The sequence below is a fragment of the Cimex lectularius genome, unplaced genomic scaffold, assembly GCF_000648675.2.
Source record: "Cimex lectularius strain Harlan isolate CLEC.00 unplaced genomic scaffold, Clec_2.1 scaffold264, whole genome shotgun sequence".
Lineage (NCBI taxonomy): Eukaryota > Metazoa > Arthropoda > Insecta > Hemiptera > Cimicidae > Cimex > Cimex lectularius.
In genome coordinates, this window is record NW_019394222.1 from 224382 (window position 1) to 251839 (window position 27458).

Genomic DNA, 27458 nt, shown 5'->3' on the forward strand with positions numbered 1-27458 from the left:
AAATAAAAAAGTATTTTAAAAATATTTATAATATTGATTGAATTAAAATGTTTTATCAAGTAGTACAAATGATTTAATTTTCTTCAAACGATGCTAAACCAGCAGAGCAGCTCTGTGTTAATGGTCTACTGAAAAAGGTAGCGCCACGGAAGAGAAGGCTGAATCGTTTACAGGGCAATTTACAATTAGTCTCCGTTTTTGAAAACCTCGATTTATAACTTATTTCAAAATATGAAATTTTATTTATATACTGATAAGTTATTTTACATTAAAAATATGCACGTTGAAGCATCGCATTCTCCGAATATCATTTACAATACCTTAACGTTTATGAACGAATTGTGAACGGGTCCTGATAGCTGTTTTTAAAGAACATTTCTTAAGTGATAAGCAAGCGTATTAATCTTATCAGGACAAAGCGAGCCATTATACGACTATTTATAGTTTTAAAAACTGTTTTCAATATTAATAGAAGAGTTTTCTTATTTGTGTGTGGTGTTCGGCAAAGGTTATCACAAGTGGGCAAGAATGAATGTTTTTCTATTGATTGACTGAGTATTCGACAAGAATTCGTCCGGCATATAAATACATAATAGCTTTTCTTGGTAATCGCTTTAAAAAAAATCAACAGAATATTTTATTTATTTGAATTTATTTCGTTGCTCACATCATGTTCTGATATAATTATTGTAGTTAAAATAAATTCAATTAAAAAATTGCTTCGGTCAACACTACTTTCTGAGACAGCAGCCTTTTAGGTTATTCAATAAAAAATACAAATTTAAACAATACAGAATCTAAAAAAAACACACAAACATACACGAACAAAACTACGCTAGTATTTCAATCTTTTAGTTATATTCATTATTTTTGGTGGTCCGCTTGACCAATTAATATAATTCAATTAATTAAGGTTTTAAGTTGAGATAAAAAAGTCAGTGTCACGAGCGGGATTCGAACCGACGACCTTCGGCTTGATACGCCGCTACTCTACCATTTGAGCTATCGTGACTTCTTTCCCCTCGGGCACCAACTTCCCATCTCAACCGCACCTTTTGAATTTTCCCTCTTTTTTGCCATTTTTCAAATGTCGTGTAATCTATTTGATTCTCCGCGGCCATTTCACTTGTCGCCGAGAATCAAATAGATTACACGACATTCAATTCCTAGAATTTCCTTCCTCTATATAATAAACTGTTTACGTTTAATGGATCATTCTTCTGCACGAATTTCAACACTTTTAAATCCTCCTCCAAGCAAAAATGTTTGTTTACTTCAGTATTATTTTCTTACTTGGAAAAAAAAGTTTGGGAATAGTTGTTGTAATGGCGTTTTGTTTCTTATATTTGTCAATTTTGTGCCGCAATGTAACAATTATATGTTGTTTAATAGAAATAGTTAATAGCTTGGTTTGATTTATTTTTGAGCCTTTGCGTTTTAAAAGAAGTACTATTAATTTTAATTGTAATTCGCTCTTATTGTTATATAAATTTGATTTTTTGCCTTGACGTTTCATAACATAAAAATTTGTTAATCAAAAGTCGTTAGAAAATACTTTTACAGAATTTATTAATAATAAAGACTCAAAATTGTATTCAGAGGGTATAGATAAATTGCCATCACATTGTGAGAAGTGTATTAAGAGTGATGGAGAGTATTTTAATTAATAAAAAAATGTTTAAAATTATTTAATTGCTTTGTTTTATAACCATAAGACTGCATTATTTCCCGGACAACCCAATATTTGTCAAGGAACTCATTGTTGACTTTACACAAACCGTTGATTACTTAACAATTATCCAAGAGCAATTTAAAAATGTTCGACGAAAAACTTAGATTGCTTATTTCTACCATTTGATTGCAATTGGATAGGGCTAGACTCAGAGGAGTGATAGTTCTACTAACCGGTCACTGTCATCTGATGATCCTATCTGCAGATTATGCAATGAGGAGGAGGAAACAGCGACCCGTATCATCATCGAATGCGGAGCAACAACTCAAGGAGATTTAACCTAACATACGAAAAAAATCTAAGGAAAGAAATTGTAGCAGCGACAGTCAATGACCTAATCCTTCTGAGAAGAGGAGTTGAACTGATTGCACTGATTTAGGGAACGAGGAAGGTACAATCAGCCTAGTATTTTCATCATCATGCCATCCCTGTTGCGAACCATATATAGGGCTCCATCTGTAAACCGACAAACCAAAATTAACAAAATTAATTTTTATCAAGATCAAAATTTGACATATCAGTTCTCTTACATTTTTTTACTATTGTATATATCGTATTTATAGGGTAATTTAGCTGTTATGCTTTTTTAAAGAAATATGTAAATTAATGTTAAGATACAATAATTTAATTTTGCCCCTTCCATTCTTGTAAAATATACCACTCGAAAACCATAAAATTATCGACTTTAAAGAGATGGCGAAACAATCGTTGACGATGTTCTTGCTCATGAATAACGAGTTAATATTAATAAATTAATGTGTGGTGTTTAGTGACAGTTAGCCAATGATTATTTGGAGATCGTGACATGCGGTCTGGTGTGACGTAGGTTTTAGAAAAACATTTTCTTTATCATGCTAACGTTTCGATCATTATTGAGATCATCTTCAGGGCCTGGGATTTACAAACATTGTTTAAATTTTACAAATACATGTAGGATGCGAAAAAAATGAATATATACAATGCTACAATATTTTAGATCAAAAAATGAATTTATACAATGCTAGAAAATTCATTCTTTTTCTTTTTTTAAATCTAAAATTTTCTGCATGTATTTGTAAAATTGAAACAATGTTTATAAATCCCAGGCCCTGAAGATGATCTCAATAAAGATCGAAACGTTGGCATAATAGATTATAAAAGTTGCCAATGATATATTGAAAGGCCATCGTTTTTCAATAATCTGGGAACCAATCTTTCTGAAGGCATGTGATGTTTAAATTTTGGTTCAGAAAATCACTCAGCACTCCTGATAAATCAATTTTACATGTAGCGGAGTAAAATGCATATTTATCCCGGAAGAATAAATTGTATAATAAATTTCAGTAGAAGTACGAATGTAAATTCGGTAGGAAGGATGTTGGTGGTTATCGCGAGATCTGCATGTCTCATTGTTGCCACCGCTGCCAACCGTGAATTGCCTTGTATCTATGTCAATTATACTTGGTAATTTCAAGGGCTTACTTTTTTCCTCGTAGATCTAATCCAATTGTAACTGCTTAACCGTGATTTTTGTACAGATGTGCTGATTTGAGTGTCGAAAGTACGGAATTGAATATGAAAACTTCCATACTTTCCTCATCCTTTCAAGTAAAAGGAGTAGGAAAATAGTAATCAATTGTGAAATTTTAGAGTTTATAGAAAGGGAAGTTACGATAGACAAATTGTAGAAACATTTTATTGCTAGATGAATATATTAATGTGACATTTTCTCTTAAAACGCGGCTGACAGACCTAAAACAGCAAGGGTAGACTGGAAAAAATAATCTGGAACGACCAAACCATATAATATATTATTGTTATTGGAATTAGCCCTGACAGTCCGGGATTATATCTCGGTGTTGAACGTCCTTCTCATCACTGGGACCTTCACTATGAACGAATTATCACAGAATTATTATTTTTTTATTTCCCTTTCCACCACCCCGCCGTACCTGAGGAAGACCCCATACCGGCGGACAAACGTTTTAGGTTAATGAATTTATAAATCTAAGGAACTTCAAATAAATGTGATAAAATTACTTTCCAACGATTTTTCCTTCAGGTGAGACCGCTGGTCGGTTTTCGAGAGAACAATATTTTCGCTTGAAAACCTAAAACAAAACGTCTTCCCTTGCTGGTTTCCCCTTGCACACATTTTTGTGATTTTATTTTCTATATATTTATATTATCTAAAAAAAAATTCCAACTAAGAAGAGAAAAACAGCTCGGGACCCTACACCTAAACCTATGTTTAATTATTCAATAAATAAATAAATGACGGTAATAAAACTCTAATAATAACGTGTGTGTGTGGTGATTAGTGACCGTTAATCGATAATTATTCAGAGATCGTGAGATTCGGTATGGTGTGATGTAGGTTTCAGAAAAACATTTGTTGTTTTACACGACTCGCAAGAATGGCACAATTACACAGAAGACAAACACTTTGATCCCTGAAGATGATCTCAATAAAGATCGAAACGTTGGCACGATAAAGAAAATGTTTTTCTGAAACCTACATCACAGCAGACCGCATCTCAAGATCTCTGAATAATTATCTAATAATAACAACAATATATAAGACTTAGTAAGCAGAATAAACAGGGACTTGTTCATTTAAGCGTAGTTCGGGTAAAGTCTTTTAGTGCTACAAAAGATTAGTTTATGGAGCATTCTGCTGTGACGGCCTTTCGCAAACGTTCTCTTTCTGCATTGAATTTAGCACAGTTGAAGAGGTTATGCTCGGCGTCTTCTTCAGTGCTGCAAACGGAGCATAAAGGGCTGTCTCTTTTCTTAAATGTATGGAGTTAGATTGCAAAGTTTCCATGCCCTGATAACATTTGGATGGTCCGGTAGTCGGGGTGCAGCCATTTTTCTTTTTGTCTCCTTTCAACGCTTGGGAAATACTTGTTTGTAGGGTATTCGCTATGAAACAAAGACGTTGATCTCCTGCTGCATAGTTTTTTATTATTATTTTTTATTGCTTACTGCACAAAATTTTTACATTTAGCGATGTGATGGTGTTGAACAATAAATTAAAATTCTGGTAGGAATCTGCCAGATCACGGGTCCATTGCTGGAGCTCTCAGTGTTTATGATGATTGGTGAATTGGTTTAGGGTATTGTCAACAGACCACTGTCTTTTTAGGCAATGTGGAGTGTTAGGGCGGGACGTTGAAGGGAGGGCTTGGGCTAGAGGATTGGCGTGAAAGGAGAACCTGGAGGGAACCTAAGCCCTTCCAACATTTCAGATAGAGGACTTCTGATTTTTGCGAACATACAGTAATAGTACTAAACTCCTCCTCGAAATTACGCTGCCGGTTGCTTTTTACTATAACTTTGTCATTTTTGATCAATTTAAAAACCGATTGGACCGTTGTGTTGAGCGTAAAAGCGTAAAAAATTCTTTAAAATGATTTGAAGTTGAACTAGGCCTGAGGTACCTTGTATAATTTTTCTTAGAAAAAAGGTCAAAATTTGAAAGTAGACTAAAAAATATTAAAAACGTATTTTTTGTTTTTTTGATAGTGTCATTGGTTCAAGAGAAATTCAGCCTGACCATCTAAAAAGGACACAGAGAGAGAGAGAGAGAGAGANATTAGCCGGCCGCCACAGGAGGTGCACAGTTGCATGCACAGTTCACTTTCCTGTTCATTGAGCGTTTCGTCCGAGTTATGTCAGTCAGAGCTACGAAGGATAGCCACAATAATCCGCATCAACATGTGTTTCCAATTTTATTTACAACTTCAAACATTTGCGTATTTGCATAGCGAAACCTGCAGGGATACAACGTGTTATTTTAATGGTAAATGTTTGTTTAAACAGCAGTTTATTTCTCATGAGAGAGAGAGAGAGAGAGAGAGAGAGAGAGAGAGTGAGAGTGAGAGAGAGAGAGAGTGAGAGACATATATATATATATACACATACAATATATGTATATATAATATGTATACATGTATAATGTGTGGTTGTGTGTGTGTGTGTGTGAGTATATATATGCTTGAAGAGATATATATGTATGTATAACACAGAAATGGAAAATTTTTATAGGATCCACAATTTCTGAGTTATGCCTGACAGAAGAAGCGTGAGGGGTGGTATGCTTTTTGTTACAACATGATGATTGATGGTATGCTTTATTTCGAAAACGATTAACTTTAGCAAAAAAATGGTCTTAGACAAACCCCAAGTTAATTTTGCCTAGGAATCGCGTGGTAGTACAGATTTAACATAACTTTCCCATAAAGCTGAAAAAATGACAGTAACTTTGTAATTTTAAATGACATCATATTTTTTAATCAAACAGTTCGATTCTAGAGCTTATTTTATGCTCCTTTTACCGGAAGGAAAATTTTGATAGGATCGACCAATTCTGAGTTATGCTCGATGGAAGACGCGGAGGAGGGTATGCTTTTTGTAACTAAAGGATGGCTCACCCCTTTATTTAAAAAAAGATTAACTTTAGCAAAAAATGGCCTTAGACATACCCTAAGTTAATTTTGCCTAGGAATCGCGAGGTGGTAACAGATTTAACATAACTTTCTCATCTTGCTGGGAAATGACACTCTTTATTTTAAATGAAAGTGCCATATTTTTGTTGTACAATTCGATTCTAGGGTTTACTTTATGGCTCTTTTATTGAATGGAAAATTTTGATTGGATCGACTAAATCTGAGTTATGCCCGACGGAACCCATGTGAGGGGGGTATGCTTTTTGTAACAAAAATTAACATTAGGTTTGTATAAGATCATTGATTGTAAAATTAAATTAATTTTAATTATTTTAAAATAAGAAGTCTTTTCAGAGGATCTTCGGAAGAGGTCAAAACAGAGAAAACTTCCTTACGGTTTTCGCCGAGCTTTCGACAGTTTTATACTGTCATCTTCAGGGCCTGTTTTATTATCATATAAACAAACAATTAAAAGATGACAGTATAAAACTGTCGAAAGCTCGGCGAAAACCGTAAGGAAGTTTTCTCTGTTTTGACCTCTTCCGAAGATCCTCTGAAAAGACTTCTTGTATCCAGCAGGTCGATAATCTAGTTCATCGTTAATTTAAAATAATTAATAAATTTTTATTTTTTTAACGAAGGTATTTCCACTACGAGGATATATGAACACTCGGAGTGCCGGTGTTTTTGAAAAAAAAGCCTATTTGTATGTCGGGTTGGAAAGCAGGGCTGCTTTCGAACTTTACAGTGGTGAGCGCCGAGTCAACGATTAAACCGTTGTGCCCAACGCCCCCAGATAAATGTTTTGAAGTACGTGCGATGCTTAGGAGGAAGTATAGAATTTAGGTGAGCAGTGAAATTTGGTTGTCGGAACGATTTGAATGTTGGCATCGATAACGGAGAAGAGATAGAAACTTATCGATGATGAGGGATCGATGAGAGGAATGGGTATTGAGTCGAAAAATCAGCTGTTCCGATGGGTATCGAGGGTGGCCGGCCAATAAGAGTGCGGATCGCACTCCCCTCTCCCGTTCACGTCACATCGACCGGCTCTGTGAAGAGATAATAGACGAGAGTCGAGAATCGTCGAAGAGTCGTGAGTTGAAACGGTGTCGGACGACGGTTCAGTCTCGGCCCTCTCTCATTTGCCAAAAGCGTTCCTTCTCAACTGAATCCTTCCTTTTACGCAGATTCTTGTTCCCTAGCAGTTGGAAACAGCGCCAGGACCCTCCACCGACCGCCAAGTTCGCGTTGAAGCATCTTCCGACGTCGGAGGTTCGTCTCGGCCCGCGGGCTTTGTGAAATTCAGTGGTTCCCAGGTGATTTTGTAACGGCATCACAATTCCGATCGCAAACAGACCAGAACAATCCGGCAACGAAGCCGCCTTACCGGAGGAGATGGGACATCACATCACCCATGTACGTTCTAATTTATTTACCATAAAACCAACTTCACCACTTACGATTATGAAATATCACAATTCGCGCAAACCTCGTCTCGAAACAAATAACTATGTTTTCGCCCCTTCTCAAAAGAGAGATAAAAATAGTAGTTATAGGTCTAAAAAGGAGTTCGGGCCAAAAAATCGTCAGAAATATTTGGGTATGATCAATTCTGGCGTCTTCAACGGACGATCTACCGAATCGACAAATACATTCTTTATTCCAATTCTTAATTATTCTGACGGATTTATATTAGTGTAAAATACAACACAAAAAACAAAAAGTCGACCGTATATTAACCCACAATATACGGACACAAACAGGCGATAAAAGATGTAAGAGTTTTATATCTCCTTCCATCTCTTCCCGTTTGGGACGCGTTGAAATTGAATAATTTCCTTTAATTTTTATATTTTTCATTTATTTTTTTTAATGAAAAACTGTTTGTTATTCTTATATTTGATTTTGCGTAGGCAGGGACAGACGAGCAGAGGTTGGACGTTCGGCGTACAATAGTTTTTTTTATGCTTAATGTAAATTGTGTGTTATTACATGATTTTTATCGGTTGATAGAGTAACTGTGCCAGACTTACCGAACACAAGAAAAATTAAGAAGGATCCTGCTTGGTAAATTTGTCACAGTTTTAATATTACAGTGCTCTCATTCTAATCCGAAATTCGGTACTTCGAAAAGACTGTTCGAATTTGAACTGGAAAAAATCTAGAAGTTAGAATTTTAAAGGTAACAAAGGAAACATTATTTGTGGGGGGAGGGAAAGAGAGAGAAAGAGCAAGTGAGAGAGTGTTAGTAAGAGGAAGATGATGGGAGAGAGAGAAAAAGAATAGAGAGTGAGGCAGAGTGAATGAGAAAGTAAGTGGAAGTGATTGCAAGAGAATGAGAGAGAAAAAGAAGAGAAAGAAAGAGAGAGAGAGAATGAGAGAGAAGAAGGAGAGAGTGAGAGAGAACGAAATCGTGAGTGGGAGTAAGAGAGAGAGGGAGAGAGAGTGTTAGCAAGAGAAAGATTGTGGGATAGAGAGAAAGAGAGTATGAGAGAGAAAAAGAATAGAGAGTGAGGGAGAGTGAATGAGAAAATGAGTGGGAGTAAGAGAAAGAAAGATAGAGTGAACGATAGAGAAAAAGGAAAGAGTGAGAGTGAATGAGAGAATAAAAAAGTGAGTGGGAGTTAGAGAGAAAGAGAGAGTGAATGAGAGAGAGAATGGAAAGTGAGTGGGAGTGAGAGAATAAAAGGAATGAGAGTGAATGACAGACAAAAAGAAAAGAGAGGGGTGAGAGAGAATATGAGAGAGAAAAAGAATAGAGAGTGAGTGAGAGTGAATGAGAAAGTGAGTGGGAGTAACAGATAGAAAGAGAGAGTGAACGAGAGAGAAAAAGGAGAGGGAGCGATTGTGAATGAGAAAGAACAAATAGTGAGGGAGAGTGAGAGTGAATGAGAGAATGAAAAAGTGAGTGGGAGTAAGAGAGAAAAAGAGAGTGAATGAGAGAGAAAAAGGAAAGTGAGAGAATGGAAAAGTGGGTGGAAGTAAGAGAAGGAATGAGAGAATAAAAGGACCGAGAGTGAATGAGAGACAAAAAGAAAAGAGAGAGAGAGAGAGAGAGTAGAATTCTAGTGAAAAGAATAAAAAGAGATAATGAGAAAATGAGAGGCAGTAAGAGAGAGAGGGGGGAGGGAGAATGGAAAAGCGAATGGGTGTGTGTGTGTGTGTGTGTGTGTGTGTGTGTGTGCGTGCGTGCGTGCATGCGTCCGTTCAATCTTTTACTGCCCTTCACTATTAAAAAATGAAATGTTCGATAAGTCTACAATTTTCTAGAATTAAGTGTAATTCTTACTTAATGCTTAAAAACGAATGAAAAGAGGAAGAAGCAATGAAGAAAAGTTGAAAAATGTTTAAGAACTTAATTTTTTAAAGAAAAATTGACAGTTTTCTAATAGGGTCAACGTTTCATTTATGCAATAATAATAAGGTGTTGGCTTTTTTTTAATATATACCCTCTGTAATCCGGATTTTTCAGTAATCTTAATACTCTCCTGCAGAAATTAGTTCGGATTACTGAGAGGGCACTGTTTTTCTCTCCAGTCTAGTTTTCTCCTGACTTTACCGTTTTAAACTTAAAATAATAAATAACCCACATGGCGGATTTCATCGAGTAAGTTCACATCTTCAAAACTGCCTGGGCACAATGCGGATATAAAATAGAAAATAAATTGTGATTTTTTTACAGTGTTCTCATTATTAACATCTTGTTTGTCAAGCCAGATAGGAAAGAACAAATATTAGCCATTACTTTGGCGACTGACCAAAATTTTCCAAATCTATCCATTCCATTAAACTGGTGTAAGTTAGAGGGGGACACATTAAGACCTTTGCCTGCCAAGCCCACTTTTATTTAAAGCTAAGGCTTGTGTACAAGTTTTACTTTGGTTTAGCTGAGCAGCTTCAATCGATTTAATTACAATTTAAACTTGTGTCCACCCAAGTCGACATATTATATACATAACGTAGTAGTGTATTTATATACATAACGTGTATACTTAGTCTATCGACGTCAGAGATCTAAACCAAACCGTCGGATGCCCTACGAAAGAAATGAGACAAATAAATATAAAAAATGACTTCGCCTCAAAATTCTGCCACGTGTTCTAATAATCGACTTTTATAGAATGATTATACGATAATGTTACGTAAAATCGTGTCGAACACAACCGTATGCTCTAATAATTATCATCAAGATATTTATTTAGAAATCGTGAGATGCGATCTGGTGTGATGTGGGTTTCAGAAAAACATTTTATTTATCGTGCCAACGTTTCGATCTTTATTGAGATCATCTTCAGGGCTCAAAGAGTGCCCCCTAGTGACACGACACGCAAGAATGGCACAATTACACAGAAGACAAACACTTTGATCCCTGAAGATGATCTCAATAAAGATCGAAACGTTGGCACGATAAAGAAAATGTTTTTATGAAACCTACATCACACCCGACCGCATCTCACGATTTCTGAATAATTATCGATTAACGGTCACTAAACACCACACATCATCAAGATAGTTTGAATGCTCATTTTTATTTTATACTTAAAATTGCCTGTCTATTTAACACTCATTGAAAACAAAGAAATGTAATAAGTATTTTAGCGTTTCAGGATTTAGGTTTTAGTTTTTTTTTTGTACACTGCGCTCTCAGGAATCCGAACTAATTGCTGCAGGGATGTATTTGGATTTTTGAAAATTTTGGATTACATAGGGTAAAAAAAACAATTTCAACGCAACATTTTATTATTGATTAATATAAAGTTGAATATATTATAAAATACATATACTGTCTCAATTTTTCTTTAAAAAAATAAGTTTTTTAAACTTATTTAACTTTTCTTCATTGCTTCTTCCTCTTTTTCACTCACTTTTAGGCAGTTTATTATACTTAGCACAAGAAAAATTTATCACAAAATAAAATTTGTCAATCAAATGTCTTGATCTTCCCTCACTCTCTCACTCTCATTCACTTTCACTCCCTCTGCCCCTAAATACTTTAATTATTATTGACGTCTTATTAAGATTTAGTTTCAATAGCCCAATGAGCATAATTAGTGATAATAGGTTGAAAAGAGGAAGTCCTTTTTTTCCTCATAGCGACTTTTAAATTCCCAAATAAAATATTCCTTTAACCACAAATCCATTTGTTCAAATAACATTTCTCTTATTAATTATTAATCGTATTAACATCATATTCAATAAAATGCAAGTAAAGTTTCAATAGTGTCTAGGGTTTTTGACCGATCGGTTGTGACATTTTTCGAATATTGGTCTTACTGACATTTCACGGGATTCAATATTGTTTTCCAGTCGAATGTTCACCTAATTACTACTAATAAAAAATATAAATGTGCCCATTAACAACTTCTTATGTATAAACAAATAATCAAAAACATAATGAGATTATTGCCATGAAAAGTTAAACTGTTCTATATACGTGTACTGTACAGTTTTCTTCACATTTTCCCGATAGCGAAAAGAAAGCCGTGCTCTTTTCTCTCTTAAAATAAATATGAAATTTACTTCAAAAAGCTATTCTTCTTTTTAAATTAATATGCAACACGTCCCAAAACGGATGAACGCCCTTCGTAAGTGGGGCTTGATGAAGAGACAAATCCATTCTGATCTCTTTTGTAAATGTTTTGGAAAACGCAGTAAGCCAAAACATACTGACGATTTTTTCCGACATTTCTAAATACATCTGACAAAACATTAGCAACAAAACATTTTATTGCTATAAAATTCATAGCTAGTCAGAAATCGTGAGATGCGGTCTGGTGTGATGTAGGTTTCAGAAAAACATTTTCTTTATCGTGCCAACGTTTCGATCTTTATTGAGATCATCTTCAGGGNGACTTAACAAAAGAATATTTCTTGTCTACTGCTTTGATCCCAAACATCTGATAAAGTAAATAAATAATGTGTGGTGATTAGTGACCGTTAGTCGAAGATTATTCAGAAATCGAGAGATGCGGTCTGGTGTGATGTACGTTTCAGAAAAACATTTTCTTTATCGTGCCAACGTTTCGATCTTTATTGAGATCATCTTCAGGGCCTGGGATTTACAAACATTGTTTAGATTTAACAAATACATGTAGGATGTGGAAAAAAGTGAATTTATACACATCCACATCCTACATGTATTTGTTAAATGTAAACAATGTAAATCCCAGGCCCTGAAGATGATCTCAATAAATATAGAAACTTTGTATATGTGTGTTATCCATACTGGGACACTTGCAAATAAGCCTGTAATTAAAATTAAATCCGATTTAAACCCCTTCTTATGAACTGGGGTAACGTAAGAGCATTTTCAAAAAGTACTCGTGCAGTCGAACAGTCAGTCGAAACAAGCGAGCAATAGGTGCAGTGATTAGCCTAACCATCTACGAAGAAAAAACTCCGATATACCATCCGGTTCAGCTCTTGGATTAAGTTTTAAGCAATTAAGAGCTCTAAGAACAATACTGTCCGAAAAATCAATATTGTTTAAGTAAAAATAACAGTCCTGAAATGCAGGGAAATTGGAGTCAGGCCTTTGTTTAAAAGTTTTGCAAAACAATGTACAAAAAGTCTGTGCTATAATAGCTGGATCTGAGAAGTATTGGTGTAAAATAGAGGGAACGACACTATTAGAATGCTTAGAGTTAACAAATGACCAGAAACACTTAACATTATGAATAATAAGATATAACATTTTCAAGCGATTATCACTAATGCTTATTCGGTTCTGGAAATTAATAAATAATATTTTTATAACGTTTTGTAGACAATCTGAAGTCTCTGACCTCTAGCCGATATTAATCGATAGGGAACTTGAAAACAAAAGTATAATGCTCCCTAATCCGAACTTTGATACTTCCAGCATTGCAGTAATCCGAACTGAAAAGAAATTCAAATATTTTAACAGAAACAAATGAAACAGAGGGAGAAGGAGAGAACTAGAGGATGAGTGAGAAAATGAAAAAGTGAATGGTATTAAGAGAGGGAGTAGAGAGATTGAATGAGAGAGAATGAAAAAGTGAGTGGGAGTAACAGAGAGAGTTAGAGTGTATGAGAGAGAAAAAATAGAAAGAGAGAGAGAGAGAGAGAGAGAGAGAGAGAGAGAGAGAGTGAATGAGTGGGAAAAATGAGTGAGTGAGTGAGTGCGCGCGCGCGCGTGTGTGTGTGTGAATGTGAATGTGAACGAAAGGGAATTTCTTTTATCCAATCCCTCACTGCCCTTCACTATTAAAAAATGAAATGTTGGATAAGTCTACAATTTTCTAGAATTAAGTATAATTTTTACCTAATGCTTAAAAACGAGTGAAAAGAGGAAGAAGCAATGAAGAAAAGTTGAATAAATGTTTAAAAAACTTAATTTTTTAAAGAAAAATTGACAGTATATATGTTTTCTAATAGGGTCAACGTTTCGTTTATGCAATAATAATAAAGTGGTGTTGGCTTTTTTTTAATATATACCCTCTGTAATCCGGATTTTTCTCCAGTCTAGTTTTCTCCTATCTTTATCGTTTTAAACTGAAAATAATAAATTATCCACATGGCGGATTTCATCGAGTAAGTTCACATTGCCAAATCTGCCTGGGCCACAATTCGGATATAAAATAGGAAATAAATTGGGATTTTTTTTTTACAGTTCTCATTAATTAACATTTTGTTGCCATCTTGTATCAAGCCAGATAAGAAAGAACAAATATTAGCGATTACTTTCGCGACTGACCAAAATTTTCCAAATTTATCCATTCTATTAAATTGGTGTAAGTTAGAGGGGGTCAAGAAAGAGTATTCGAATTTTCGAATATTTCTTTTCTTTAATGAATCCCTCACCTCCCTACACTACTAAAAAATAATATGCTAGATCAGTCTATATTTTTCTTGTGCTAAGTGTAATATACCTACTGCTTAAAAATAAGTGAAAAAGAGGAAGAAGCCGTGAAGAAAAATACAGTAATACATACAGTACAAACAAATATACAGTATATGTGTTTTCTAATAGGGTTAACGTTTTATGTGTGCAATAACGTCTAGAATTTTTTTTGTAACATATGTATTTTTTAACATCTTCCATTATCTCCGAATTTTTCAGTAATCCGAATACTCCCCTGCAGCAGTTAGTTCGTATTACTGGAAGAACACTGTATGGTAAATTTTAAGCCAATGTACTATTATCGACGATAATGCCCTCTGCGTGTAGATGTCTCTCGAAAGAAGATAAGATTGTATTTATCTCACGTAACAGTGATGGGCAAATCTTATCGTTTTACTGTCCTGACAAGATAATAAAGAAATTCTTTTTTGCCTTTTTATAATAACACTAAAATTGAAATTTTGTTGATGATGTTAATTTGGAAAGTTCTAAAAAATAAGGTTGATCTATTATGGTTTCCTGTAATCACTTTCCAACTAAACCAGTTTCAATTAGTTAAACTTAATCCCATTAAAAACACGCAGATCACAGATCGACTTACTAACTCTATTTGAAATTATTAATTCATACATTGATTGTCCTCAACCTCTAAGCAATATTCTCCACTACTCCTTACCAGTTTAGACAGCATAGGACCTATGTTCCACGCCACAATACTATGGCAAAAACTCATTGCTAGACAGAATAATATGCTCCGCAAATGATATCCCTCACTTATAATTAATCAATTACTCTATTAATATTTTTCTGAACCAACTTCACTAAGACTTGACAATCTAGACATTTACAGGGTGAACCAACTTCTACAGTCTACCCATTTAATTCGGAAACGAATAACTTTAGCAAAAAATGGTCTTAGACAAAACCCAAGTTAATTTTAGCTAGGAATCGCGTCGTAAAGCTTATTTTATGCCACTTTTACTTAAAGGAAAATTTTGATAGGATCCACCATTTCTAAGTTATGCCTGACAGAAGTAGCGTGAGGGATGGTATGCAGTGTAACAACAAGATGGCCTCCCCGTTTATTTCGAAAACGGATAACTTTAGCAAAAAATGGTCTTAGACAAAACCCAAGTTAATTTTGGCTAGGAATCGCGTGGTTTTATTCCACTTCTACTGGACGGAACTCGCGTGAGGGGTAAGCAAAAAGCATACCCCTTCACGCTTCTTCCGTCGATTACTCAGAAATAGTCGATCCGATCAAAATTTTCCTTTCAGTAAAAGTGGCATAAAATAAGCTTTAACAAGCGATACCTAGCCAAAATTAACTTGGGTTTTGTCTAAGACCATTTTTGCTAAAATTGACCGTTCCCGAAATAGACGGGGTAGGCCATCTTGTTACACTAAGCATACCACCCCTCACGTTTCTTCTGTCAGGCATAACTCAGAAATGGTGGATCCTATCAAAATTTTCCTTTCAATAAAAGTGGCATAAAATAAGCTTTACCACGCTATTCCTAGACAGGGAAATTTTGATAGGATTGACCATTTCTGAGTTATGCCCGACGGAACACGCGTGAGGGGTAAGCAAAAAGCATACCCCTTCACGCTTCTTCCGTCGGGCATAACTCAGAAATGGTCGATCCTATAAAAATTTTCCTTTCAATAAAAATGCCATAAAACAAGCCCTAGAATCGAATTGTACCACAAAAATATGGCATTCTCATACAAAATAACAAAGTTAGTGTCATTTCCCAGCTAAATGAGAAATTTACGATAAATCTGATACCACTACGCGATTCCTAAGCCAAAATTAACTTGAGGTTTGTATAAAATTTTTTTAATCGTTTCCGAATTAAATGGGTGGACTATAGAAGTTGATGCACCATGCATATTCATCAAATTTATCATATATAATTTTTTTCTTTATCTTCTATCCATATGAATATTATTATAAATAACACCATATGTGTTATGTGTAATTATTGTAATACATTTATATATTTTTGTACAAGGAGCCGTATATAAATAAATAAATTACTACACCGTTTAGAAATGTGCCGTGTTTCTCAGCTTTAACGTTTGTTATATGTTAGATATATGTTTATGATTATTTTATTGATAGTATCCATGTATGTTGCGTGCAAGCGTCCGCTGATCAGATTATACGTTTCTAGTGTATATATAAGTGAAAATTTGTAGAAACAAAAGCGTTCCAGTTTCAATATAAACGAAGATAAAAATCGATTAGGTTTATTATCAGTGTTAACGTTATTAGTCGTTGGTAATAAAATGCTGAACATAGGCGCATGTTTCATTCGTTGACATATCCATGTTTTGAGCACAAGATCGGAATTTTGTTTTGTTAGTCTCCACCGAGGTCAGGCGGTAAGTCAGAAGAGGGGGAAGACCTATGCAATAAATTAAATCTAGTTGGAATAGAGGATATCGCCTGAGACAAAACCAAAATAGGTCGTTTCCATGTGAGTGTGCCTGTAAAACAGGTCTCGTTTATTAATTGAATCTCTCTCCAATATTGGAAGATCACTAGACGTAATTTATCCTTGTTCCTACGTCAAAGTTAAAATAATAAATGGCACATTTATTCCTAGTTTTGGTACAAATTGAATAGGAAATCGTCAGAAGCCGTTGGCGTTTGTGCTTCGAATGGATGGGCACGTGCTATCGACACTGGCATTTTGATAGAAAATTTTTCATTTACGATGGGAATAAAATTACACGGGTTTGTTTTTATGAAATTTGTTTTAAAGTTATTATCTATGAGAAATTTCGGACAGAATACATATCCATCTATTCAATTGTTCTCGACTATGTGTACTGTGTCTGTGGACCTTCATGCGAATAGAGTTTTATGATGAAATTTTCCCCCCTTTTTGCGTAGGATGCGGAAAACGCACTAAGATACAGTGGAGCCCTTTGACTTATCCAGATTAAATTCTAGGGCGACATAGCTTTCTTTTTTGGGACCGAGTAGACAATCGTGTAGAGAAAGATCAGAAAAAGAATCCTAGCTCTTCCAGGTCGTGTTCGTGCCTGTTTTATACTAACCATCCCGAAAAAGTAATCCATCGAAACTTAAAACTTTCTTTTAAGATGTCTTTATCGTTGCTGTCTGTACGGGTTTTCAAATTTGTTTTACATTTTACATCCCAAAGAAATCAAGTCTGAATTGTGGGTAGAATAATAATAATACTGGATTGAAGCCACAAAGATTGATGGATTTAAAAGCGGGCATGCATTAATTATATACTGTTAAAAAATTAAGATACATATTTATTAAGAAAAACATAATTTGATTATTTGTTGATATATAAGCCTAATTATAAGACATACATGATTTTCTGCATATAAGAAATATTTACCACGACCTAACTATCCAAAATAGTAAACTAAAATAAAGTTGTTTTATGAATTAACTTTTATGAAAGATACATTAATATACAATACATATACAACAAAAAAATACACTACACATTACACAACACAACACTATTATTACTTCTATTAGGTTTCGTGGTCTGATTGACCAAATACATTATTTTCACTTAATTATTCTCAACCAAAACCTTAATTAAAGATTAATTAATTGAAAACAATTATTATTGCGTATGTAAAACGTTAAACCTATTAAAATATACATATACTGTCAATTTTTCATTTAAAAAATTTCATTTTTTAAATTTATTTTATTCATTGCTTTATCCTATATCTCACTCATTTTTAACCAGTAGGTATACTTAAAGTAAGAAAAATGTAGACTGTTGTAACATTTAATTTTTTAGTAGTGAAGGGAGGCAAGGGATTCACTGTACAAAAAAATTTTGAAAATTCATATAGTGTTAATAAGCTGGTCTTGGTCTTTTGTATAACCCCCTCACTCATCATCACTCATTCATTCTCTCTCTCTTTCTTTCTTTCTTTCTTTCTTTTTCTCTCAAGCACTCTCATTCACCTCTCTTTCTTTTTCTTTCAAGCACTCATTCACTCCTCTCTCTCTTTTTTTCTATCTCAAGCACTCATTCACTTCTCTCTCTTTTGCTCCCTCTCTCTCCCCCACCCCTCCCCCACCATCATTATTTCCTGTCTCTCACCCTCTCTTCTTTTTCTCAGACACTATCCCTCATTCACTCCTCTCTCTTTCTTTTTCTCTCAAGCACTCTCATTCACATCTCTTTCTTTTTCTATGAAGCACTCATTCACTCCTCTCTCTTTTATTTTCTCTCAAGAACTCTCTCTCTCTCTCTCTCTCTCTCTCTCTCTCTCTCTCTCTCTCTCTTTCTTTCTCTCTCTCTTTCTCTCTCTCTCTTTTTTTCTTATTTTCTTATCTTTTTCTCACACACTCTCCCTCATTTACTCCTCTCTATTTCTTTTTCTCTCAAGCACTCTCATTGGCCTCTCTCTCTCTTTTTTTCTATCTCAAGCACTCATTCACTTCTCTCTCTTTTGCTCCCTCTCTCTCCCCCACCCCTCCCCCACCATCATTATTTCCTGTCTCTCACCCTCTCTTCTTTTTCTCACACACTCTCCCTCATTCACTCCTTTCTCTTTCTTTTTTTCTCACACACTCCCTCATTCACTTCTCTTTCTTTCTTTTCTCTCACACACTTTCATTCATTCCTCTCTCTTTCTTTTTCTCATACACTCTTTCATTCACTCCTCTCTCTTTTCTTTTTCTCACACACTCTTTCATTCACTCCTCTCTCTTTCTTTTTCTCACACACTCTTTCATTCACTCCCCCCTGTCTCTCTCTCTTTCCCTCCCTCCTCATAAAATGTTTTACTTGTTTCCTTCGAAAGTCTTTCTTGAAGTTTTTTCCAGTACTCCAGTCCGGTGTACCAAAGTTGGGATTAGGGACGAGTGATAAATAAATGTAACAACACATCGATTTCAAAGGATATACAAATTAGAACTTTCCTGAATAATATGAATTTAGTTGGTAATTAATAGTGTTTTTATCTGTTTGCAATTTGTAATTAATCGATTTGAATGATCGCGGTAAGACCCGCAGATATTGGAACATGTTGCATCATGCTTGGAGCAACAAAACCAAGCCCATTTTTTATTACTTAAATGTACTGATAAATCACACTCCATTTTAAACATGTTAAATAAGTGATAAATAGTGAATTGATATTTTAATCTGAATTATGGATAAAACTTAGCTTCTTAGTAGACAAAAATAGCTTCTTAAATTAGCCTGACATAACAGAAAATTATCTGAGCTATTACCAATATAATTATATAATATTATGTATCAATATCATTAAATAGTCTGATAATTCTGTTTATTATTACTTTGATAGAAACTAATGATAAAATAATTTCTAGTGAAAGAATATCCGCTGCAGTAGACGCTCATTGAAAAAGCATTAAGTTCTAAGCATAATTGTTGTAGAACATGTTTGCCAGTTATTAATAGCCTAGCCCTTTGGACCCTTATCTTCGAGATAAGATAGTTTCTTTTACTCATACCCCGTACTTGAACTTCGCTTTCTATAATTATTTATAGATACGGCCTTATTTTACTTATCAAACACTATGGAATTTGCCCAAGACATCCAGTGCGAGAGATGGGGTGTTAAGTCAGCCCTCCTGTATGTCAGGAAATATTTTACTTACTATGGAATTTATAGAAAGAATTAACTTACTATGTTTTAAACACTTAGATTAAAACAAAAAACTATTTGAGATTTGAGGTTAATAGAGATAACTAAATTAATTAGGTATTTAGTAAAGTATAGTTAATTAAGTTTGTCATAATTTCCACTAGCAAAATTCATAGCAAATTCCGAGTTGCTTTGATTTCTTTCACAATTGCATCTTTTGCAACAGTCCTTTTTTTCTGTAAATTTCAATTTTAAATATTCTTTAGTGCACAGATGTTACAGCACCTATATCTGTGCAAGTATGTTGTAGGCATTTTTTTGACCATCAAATTTCAGTTTTGAAATAGAAATAGTATTATGGATTTAAGTTTGCATTATTATAAAGATGGATGACATTTTATAACAAGTTTTATGAATTAGGGGCGTTTTAATGAATTATTCATTTCAAATCTTGAATTAACAACTTTTTTTAAAGGAAGAAACACTCACGTTCTTGTAATTGAATTGGAATAAAAATGTATCTGTTTCCAGTGCACAGTGTGATATCTTGCCGTTAATTTATGACATTTGGCTTTTTCAGCATTTTTAGAACCACCTGGCTTAACAAACTATTAATTTGAAACTTTTTATTTCAGGCGTCACATATGTTGTTCATTGACGCTTTTCTCCAAAACAATAAAGATGATGAGATCACCCAAATAATGGGTTATCACCCGACTTATTTGGAGATCTTTCTCAGGACTCAACATTTTATTCTAAAAGGTGATGGCCCTCTGCCTTACGACTATAGGCATTTCATTGCCATCATGGTAAGTTCTCACATTTTCCAGTTTCTTTTTTAAAAACTTGATAAAATAAGTTTGTTTATTATTGACCTTTATTGCTGGGTAGGAAATCATTATCACACTCATTAATAATTATGATAAAAATTGAACATTGTTTTTTGTTCCTTATTTTTAGGCTGCAGGTAGGCATCAATGTAGTTATTTGATCAACTCTCAAAAACAGGAATTCCTACTCCAAGGTGGGGACCAGGGTTGGCTCAGGGGCTTATCTCATATACCACAGAAGTTGAGGGACCTCTATGAAATCAATAAAGTTCTTGCTCATCGGCCATGGCTCCTCAACAAGACTCACATTCAAGTAACTAAATTGTATTTTTATTATTTAATTTCATGTCTCATAGGAAACTAAATGTTTATAATAAATGGTAGGACTTAATTATGTCAATTTAAAATTATATATAACATTCAATGTATTTCTCTTAAAGTCAACCAAGTAAGACGTGATTATTTTAGTGATTTGAAATCATCTTGTAAGATGGTATTTTTGATCATATTTAATACATTTTTAATTTACATTATATCATTGGGGGTAAAATTAAAAAATTAATATTTACATTGAACGTCTTAATTGTTGTAGAAACTTACACGTGGTTCCGAAGATAGTTGGTCCTTAGCGGAAGTTGTACATGCCATCGTTCTCCTAGCACATTTTCACAGCCTGTCCAGTTTTGTGTTTGGTTGTGGAATGAGCGAAGATATAGAAGAGAACGGTTCCACCAAGGAACAAGCCGCAAGCGTGAAAGCTACTCCTACCAATCTCAATGGAAACATTTCAAAAGGTAATAAATAATTTGATAACTCTCCTATTTGAAAGTTGAATTTCACTTAGTAATATTTATAGAAGGATGGAATGAAGTGGAGGTAGGTGTTGATACACTTATGGAACGAATGAAATCTCTTTCGGAGCGAATTGAAGAATGTTCTGAGTCCGAGATGGCCAAAAGGTTTGAAAGAGTGGAGTCACAAAGCATTGAACTTTCCCCGTCGGATAAAAATAGTCTTAAACCTAAACCAAGTATAGGTCAATTTGTGGATGACCCTATGTTCCTGTATGAGGATTTTGCCAGAAGAGGAGAAACTTGTGACATACCTACATTTCGGGTTCAGGTACACATGTTTGATAATGTATGGGTGTTGTGTTGTTAGTCCGAGACATTATATTAGAACAATGTACTTGCACTAACCTACTGTAATACCTAAAAACTAGAATTTGTTAATTTATAATAAACTCAAAGACAAAAAAAACTGTACAACACTATTTTGTGGTTTATTTCAAACTGTATGTAATTTTATCATTATATTAATTGCAACATATTTATTTTAATCTTTTTTTAAAAAAGATAGTTTATACTCACAGTAATTTGTTTTCCAATGATCCAAGGATCCTTCAACCTGATGATGAGCTAAGGGGTTCGAAATCCGGACGTTGGAAAACAATTCTGAGTAGGAACTATCTTTTTAAAAAAGGATTGAACACTGCACTCATTCCATCATTCACCATTTCTACTTATTTTAATGTAATCTAAATTAATCAAGATCAGAAATTCATGAATTTTCATAAAATTATTTAATTATGACGGTTTGAAAGGATTTGGATCTATATAGGCTCAAATAATACATAAACATACATATAAAAATGTGCCTAGTTCAGTCTATTCACTTCTCATAATCCACTACGAGTAAATTGCCAGTAGACTCGAGAAACCCCCCCCCCCCAGATATTGGTAGTCCGGTGGCAGACCACAGTTTTATCTGGACAAACCAAGGCTTGAGGGGGGGGGTGTCAACAGCTAGGTCAATTCAGCACACAATGCATGCAGTTCTAAACCCATTCGTACACACCTTTATTCTTAAATACTCCTATTTACACACTATTAATTCAATTAGGGTGGTGGAGTTCTCGATATTCCTTCATCACCTTCATCACATATTATACAACTAACCTAATTGAGGTTCGATAGGTTACTTGACCTACTCGACCCTCTCACATCACACATTCATGTTAACAAGTAACATCACTCTCCACACAACTATTATTACTATATACAACAGAACAACCCCATTTTCTCCAAGAATCAGAATAGGGGAACCAAATACTCCTTGCCATGCTAAAGCACAATTCTCAAATCAGGTGGCATTCCTGCTGGCTCTGTATAAAGAGCCAAGGAATTGCAGCCATTAGGTGGGACACAACGAGCAATCTTTCTCTGCATGCCGGACACATAAGCGTGCTTTGGCCCAAAATTGAAAATCTTAAAAGAGGTTACACTGACAAAAAAATCCTCATAAGATCAGATAGCCAAGCAGCTATTAAAGCATTAGCATGTAAAATAATCACATCAAAATTAGTCAGTGAATGCATCCAAAATCTCCAAAACCTGGGAAAACACAACAACCTGATGATATCTTGGGTGCCAGGGCACAGGGGAATTTTGGATATTGGATTGTTATCCAACAAGAAAGCAGACAGACTGACCAGAGGAGGATCTGCAAGACCATACATAGGCCCCGAACCTATTCTTGGGATAACAAAAACAAATATAGAATCCTCCATTGCAGAATGGATCCAAACAAAACAAAAGGAGAAGTGGATAAACTCTAGCGATGCTAGACATAGTAAACTTATGATGAAACAACCCTCTCCGAGACTGGCAAAAACACAGCTGCAATTGGAGAGGGCCAAACTCAGAGGAGTGGTAGGACTACTAACCGGTCACTGGTATCTGAGAAAACATCTACACAACATAGGTATATACAGCGATGATCCCATTTGCAGATTAAGTAATGAGGAGGAGGAAACAGCCACTCATATCATTTTCAAATGCGAAGCAACAGCTCAATGAAGGTGGAATCAAATTGCAGCAGCAACAGTCAAAGACCTGATACTTCTAAGAAGAAGGATTGAGTCTATTGACTGAACTAAGGAACTTGGAAGGTACAATAAGCCGGAAGGCTGCAGTGCCTGGGGAATACAAACCCCACTTCCTAGTAACCTTTTCCACCATACCAAGTGTCTGTGTGTCCACCTTGACAGCCTATTCTTAATCGGGAGGGTTGACCCTTCTTCACTCTCTCTCTCTCTCTCTCTCTCTCTCTCTCTCTCTCTCTCTCTCTCTCTCTCTCTCTCTCTCTCNTATCTATTGGCCTTGAACACGTTGTGGCATACCAAACTCCCAAAAATTTACAACCATCAATGGATTAAACACGTTCTCACTCACTCTCTCAATCACTCACTACTCACTCACTCACTCACTCTTTTTCTATCAATCTCACTCACTCACTCTTTTTCTCTCAATCTCACTCACTCTTTTTCTCTCAATTTCACTCACTCATTCACTCACTCACTCACTCACTCACTCACTCACTCACTCACCCCTCCCACTCCCTCTCTCTCCCCTCTCCCTCTCCCTCACCCCTCCCCCTTACCACTAAATAACTCTTCATTTGTTTCCTTTAAAATTCTGATGTCTTGAATTTTTTCCTATCTGGCATACTGGGGTGTTCAAATACTGTAGTTCAGATAAGGAAAGAGGAGTATTGTTCATTGTTATTATGGTAACAAAAAATATTTGGTCATAAATGAGAAGAGCATCTGCCTAATAATAATTAAGGAATTTAATTTCACTCTGTTAACTTATTAACTTTATAATTAATTGTGTGATCGTATGCCATTGCTTGTGTATGTGTTGTTTCATATATTTAAGACAAAAATAATAAATTTTTCTTTTGTAAAAAACAAAGAAATACACAAAGAAAAATAAAATTATATAACGTTTTAAACAGGCAAAACAAAACAGTATCAGCCAGTATGGATAATAAAACATTTATTATTAAATTGATAAAATGCCCAAGCACTGTAATAAATATGTGCAGTATTTTTACCTTACTGTACCAAGCATAATTATACAATATTTGACAATTCTTTCAAGCAATAAAAGTTTTAACTGACTACACAACCAAACTATTTGCCATTATGACTGTAATTGTTAATATAGGATGTGTAATTTTTTTGTTTTTTGTCTAATTGGTAGGACTATTCCTGGGATGACCAGGGTTTCTCTCTAGTCAACAGGCTGTACAATGATGTTGGAAATCTGTTAGATGATAAATTTAAAACGGCTTACAACTTAACGTATTATACAATGGGAGGACGGAAAGATGTCGATACTTCTCGATTCCGTAGGGCCATTTGGAATTATATCCAGTGCATGTATGGAATAAGGTAAATGAATGTGAACACACCAAGTCTAAAAGTTGAATATAATTTTATATTTTATTACAGACATGATGACTATGATTATGGAGAAGTTAATCAACTGTTAGAAAGGTCATTAAAGGCTTTCATAAAATCGGCTTGTTGTTATCCGGAAAGAGTGAGGAAAGCAGATTATGACAGGGTACTTCGAGAGTTTAAACATAGTGAAAAGGTTTGCATATATTTATGTAATTAGCATAATAAACTATAAGCCTTAACGAAGTTATTCAGAAGTTACATTATAGTTCTGTTCAGATAAGAGGGGGAGAGTGAATGAGGGAGTGTCCCTCTCTCACACACACTATGGTTACTTATATAGTGTAATTATATATGGATAATTTTTTATTGTTATATAAAGATTTTTTAATGTTTTTATATTATAATGTTTATATGTAAATTATAATCCATGTTGGATGTAAGAGAAGTCCATGAGACCTAATTCTACATGTTTAAATAAAACGCTACCAATCAATCAATCCCTCGTTCTCTCTCTCTCTCTTTCCATCTATCTAATCTGCATAGTAAATTATAAATCTTAACTAAGTTATTCAGAACTTACAGTACGATTCTAGCTTCCAATATTGCAATCATTTCAATTATGTGATACTCTTCTTAACTCGTTATGTTTTTTAGGTCCATGTGAATATTATGATTCTTGAAGCAAGGATGCAGGCAGAATTACTTTACGCACTGCGAGCTGTGATGCGTTACATGACGTAACTTTACTCTAAGAAACAAATTCTATTCTATTTCACTGTATATCATAATATCGAAAAATTAGATATTTTGTAAATTGACATACGTATGTTAATCGAGAAAAAAAAAAAATAAATATTTGTTTTCATATAGAAGTATATGTGTTGATCAAGAAGATAGAAAAAGAAATTATGGTTTATTTTATATTTTTTGTTAAATCTTTGAAATTGTGATTTTAAGCTATTCGTCTCCTTCAATTACTATTGTAATATTCTTGTTTTACACGACGTCTGTATTAAAAAATAAATAAACAAATAAAAGTAGTTAATTATTCAGAAATTACACCCTTCTCGATCACTTATTTAAGTTAATTTAATATTAACATTTTAAACCGTCTGCTATAAAGAATTGCCAAAATTTAAACTGGAACTTGAACTGTTTCTTACTACTGCTGTTCAGCTATTTAACCTTCATTTGCTCACAAGGACGGTAATTTGGCCCTCAATCTTTTTTTATCTCTTCATTGCGGTTTTTTTTTTCATTTTATCATTGCGAATCGTAAATGTTAGTATTCCTTTTTTTACCACGGCTTCTTTTTTCTGTACATAAAATATAAATAGTACAGGAAAATTAATAACTATTTTTAACCAAACTATCCCCACTTCCAATGTTTAGTTTACTCCTTCATTTCACTTTTTAATACTTAAAAGGAAAACTTAACACACAAAACAATCATATTTATATCATTAGTTTCACATTTAAAAAAAAAAATATATATTTTGCTTTTGTTTTTATTTCATGTTTGGACAATTGTCATAAGTGAAGAGGATGTTAAAGAACAAATTATAAAAGTAAACATTTAAAATCTATTTTCCAAGTAAGATTTTGCGAGTGGCACCAAAGTTTTGACCGGCTTGAGTGGCACCCTTATTTTGTCCGGCCTGGAGACCGATTACACCCTCTCCCGCACGGAGCTGTTCCTCACTCCATTCTCTTTTGTTCTCCTCTGACGGCCTTGGGCCCAACCAGGGGCCTTTCCATTCAGGATGCTTATATGCCTGAAATTATGTTTATTTTAACGTTTTTATGAATTGTTAAAATATTGATAGAAATGATAGCGAATAAGAAAAAATACTACCGTTCTTCCAATAGCAAAGATTGTCATGGTTACATGTGCAATGTTTTTCTGTTCAAAAAGATCGACTGTTTGAAACAGGTCTACGTCTGGGACCCCATACCTTATGCAAGCTTTCTGAAATCTGAAAATTTTAAAATTACCATACAAACTAAAAAAAGTATATATATATCAATTTCATTCATCCTAATACCTATTAATAATAACAATTAGGGTTACAATATATGTATATTGCAGGCACAATGTTGAATTGTTTACAAGTTTACACATTTATTATATTTTACATTTTGAGTTACATTTGTCTTTATCATTGTACCAAATTATACAGTATTAATTAAATAAAAAATAAATATTAACATTAAGGCGATGGAGAAATGTGGAATACTTTCCCTACTTGAATGAATAGTACGTATGTAGATAGGAACATAATGAAGGGTAAGGGAACGGGTGATGATGTAATAATAATAATAATAATAATTGGTGAAGCGGACCACGAAAAATAGTGAATTTAATAATAGTAATAATACTTTATTGAACTTAAGAAAGGAAAAAAGACAATTTTGATTTCAAAGCATTTAAGGACATGGATCTTGGATCCATCTGCCAGAGGTCGTTGATTAAACAATCAGAAACGAAAAATACACTATAAAATAAGATAAAAGTTATAGCTAGGCAATAAAATGAAAAAAAAGGAAAAATAACAACTGTTAAAATACGAAAGAGAGAATAGAAAAACAGGTTGTACAACACAAATCAAAAATTAAACAACTTAATTAACTCATATCTGTAGTTCCATGCATGCCTACCGTAACGAATTAAGGGCCGCAAATTTGAGCCACTCAAAAACCGTAACAGGTCAACCCTCGGGAG

At 34.3% G+C, this 27458-nt stretch overlaps 2 protein-coding genes across 2 annotated transcripts in view; one reads left to right on the forward strand and one right to left on the reverse strand.

Moving 5' to 3' along the window:
* The first annotated feature begins 7154 nt into the window (after positions 1 to 7154).
* On the forward strand, positions 7155 to 25781 carry LOC106674155 (sestrin homolog). The gene is made up of 9 exons (XM_014406718.2): positions 7155 to 7258; positions 7353 to 7581; positions 20293 to 20466; positions 20618 to 20800; positions 21080 to 21281; positions 21344 to 21609; positions 24534 to 24724; positions 24785 to 24929; positions 25391 to 25781. Exons 2-9 carry the CDS (start codon positions 7561 to 7563, stop codon positions 25475 to 25477), a joined length of 1269 nt encoding a protein of 422 aa, XP_014262204.1. The 5' UTR covers positions 7155 to 7258; positions 7353 to 7560; the 3' UTR covers positions 25478 to 25781.
* Positions 25782 to 26223: 442 nt separating this feature from the next.
* The window catches only part of LOC106674156 (muscle-specific protein 20-like), a 31289-nt gene continuing 30054 nt past the window's right edge, over positions 26224 to 27458 (reverse strand). The window contains exons 4-5 of the mRNA XM_024230321.1: positions 26592 to 26712; positions 26224 to 26511 (exon numbers count right to left, since the gene is read on the reverse strand). Coding sequence (XP_024086089.1) covers positions 26320 to 26511; positions 26592 to 26712 — 313 coding nt within the window. The 3' untranslated portion in view covers positions 26224 to 26319. The remainder of the gene's footprint in view (positions 26512 to 26591; positions 26713 to 27458) is intronic.

What these genes read in the sequence shown, in the direction of transcription:
- LOC106674155 (XM_014406718.2), top strand. Translation starts at nt 7,561, where the DNA reads ATGGGACATCACATCACCCAT. An exon ending in CAATGGAAACATTTCAAAAG is followed by an intron (nt 21,282 to 21,343) that starts GTAATAAATAAT and finishes TAATATTTATAG; the next exon opens with AAGGATGGAATGAAGTGGAG. An exon ending in TACCTACATTTCGGGTTCAG is followed by an intron (nt 21,610 to 24,533) that starts GTACACATGTTT and finishes TCTAATTGGTAG; the next exon opens with GACTATTCCTGGGATGACCA.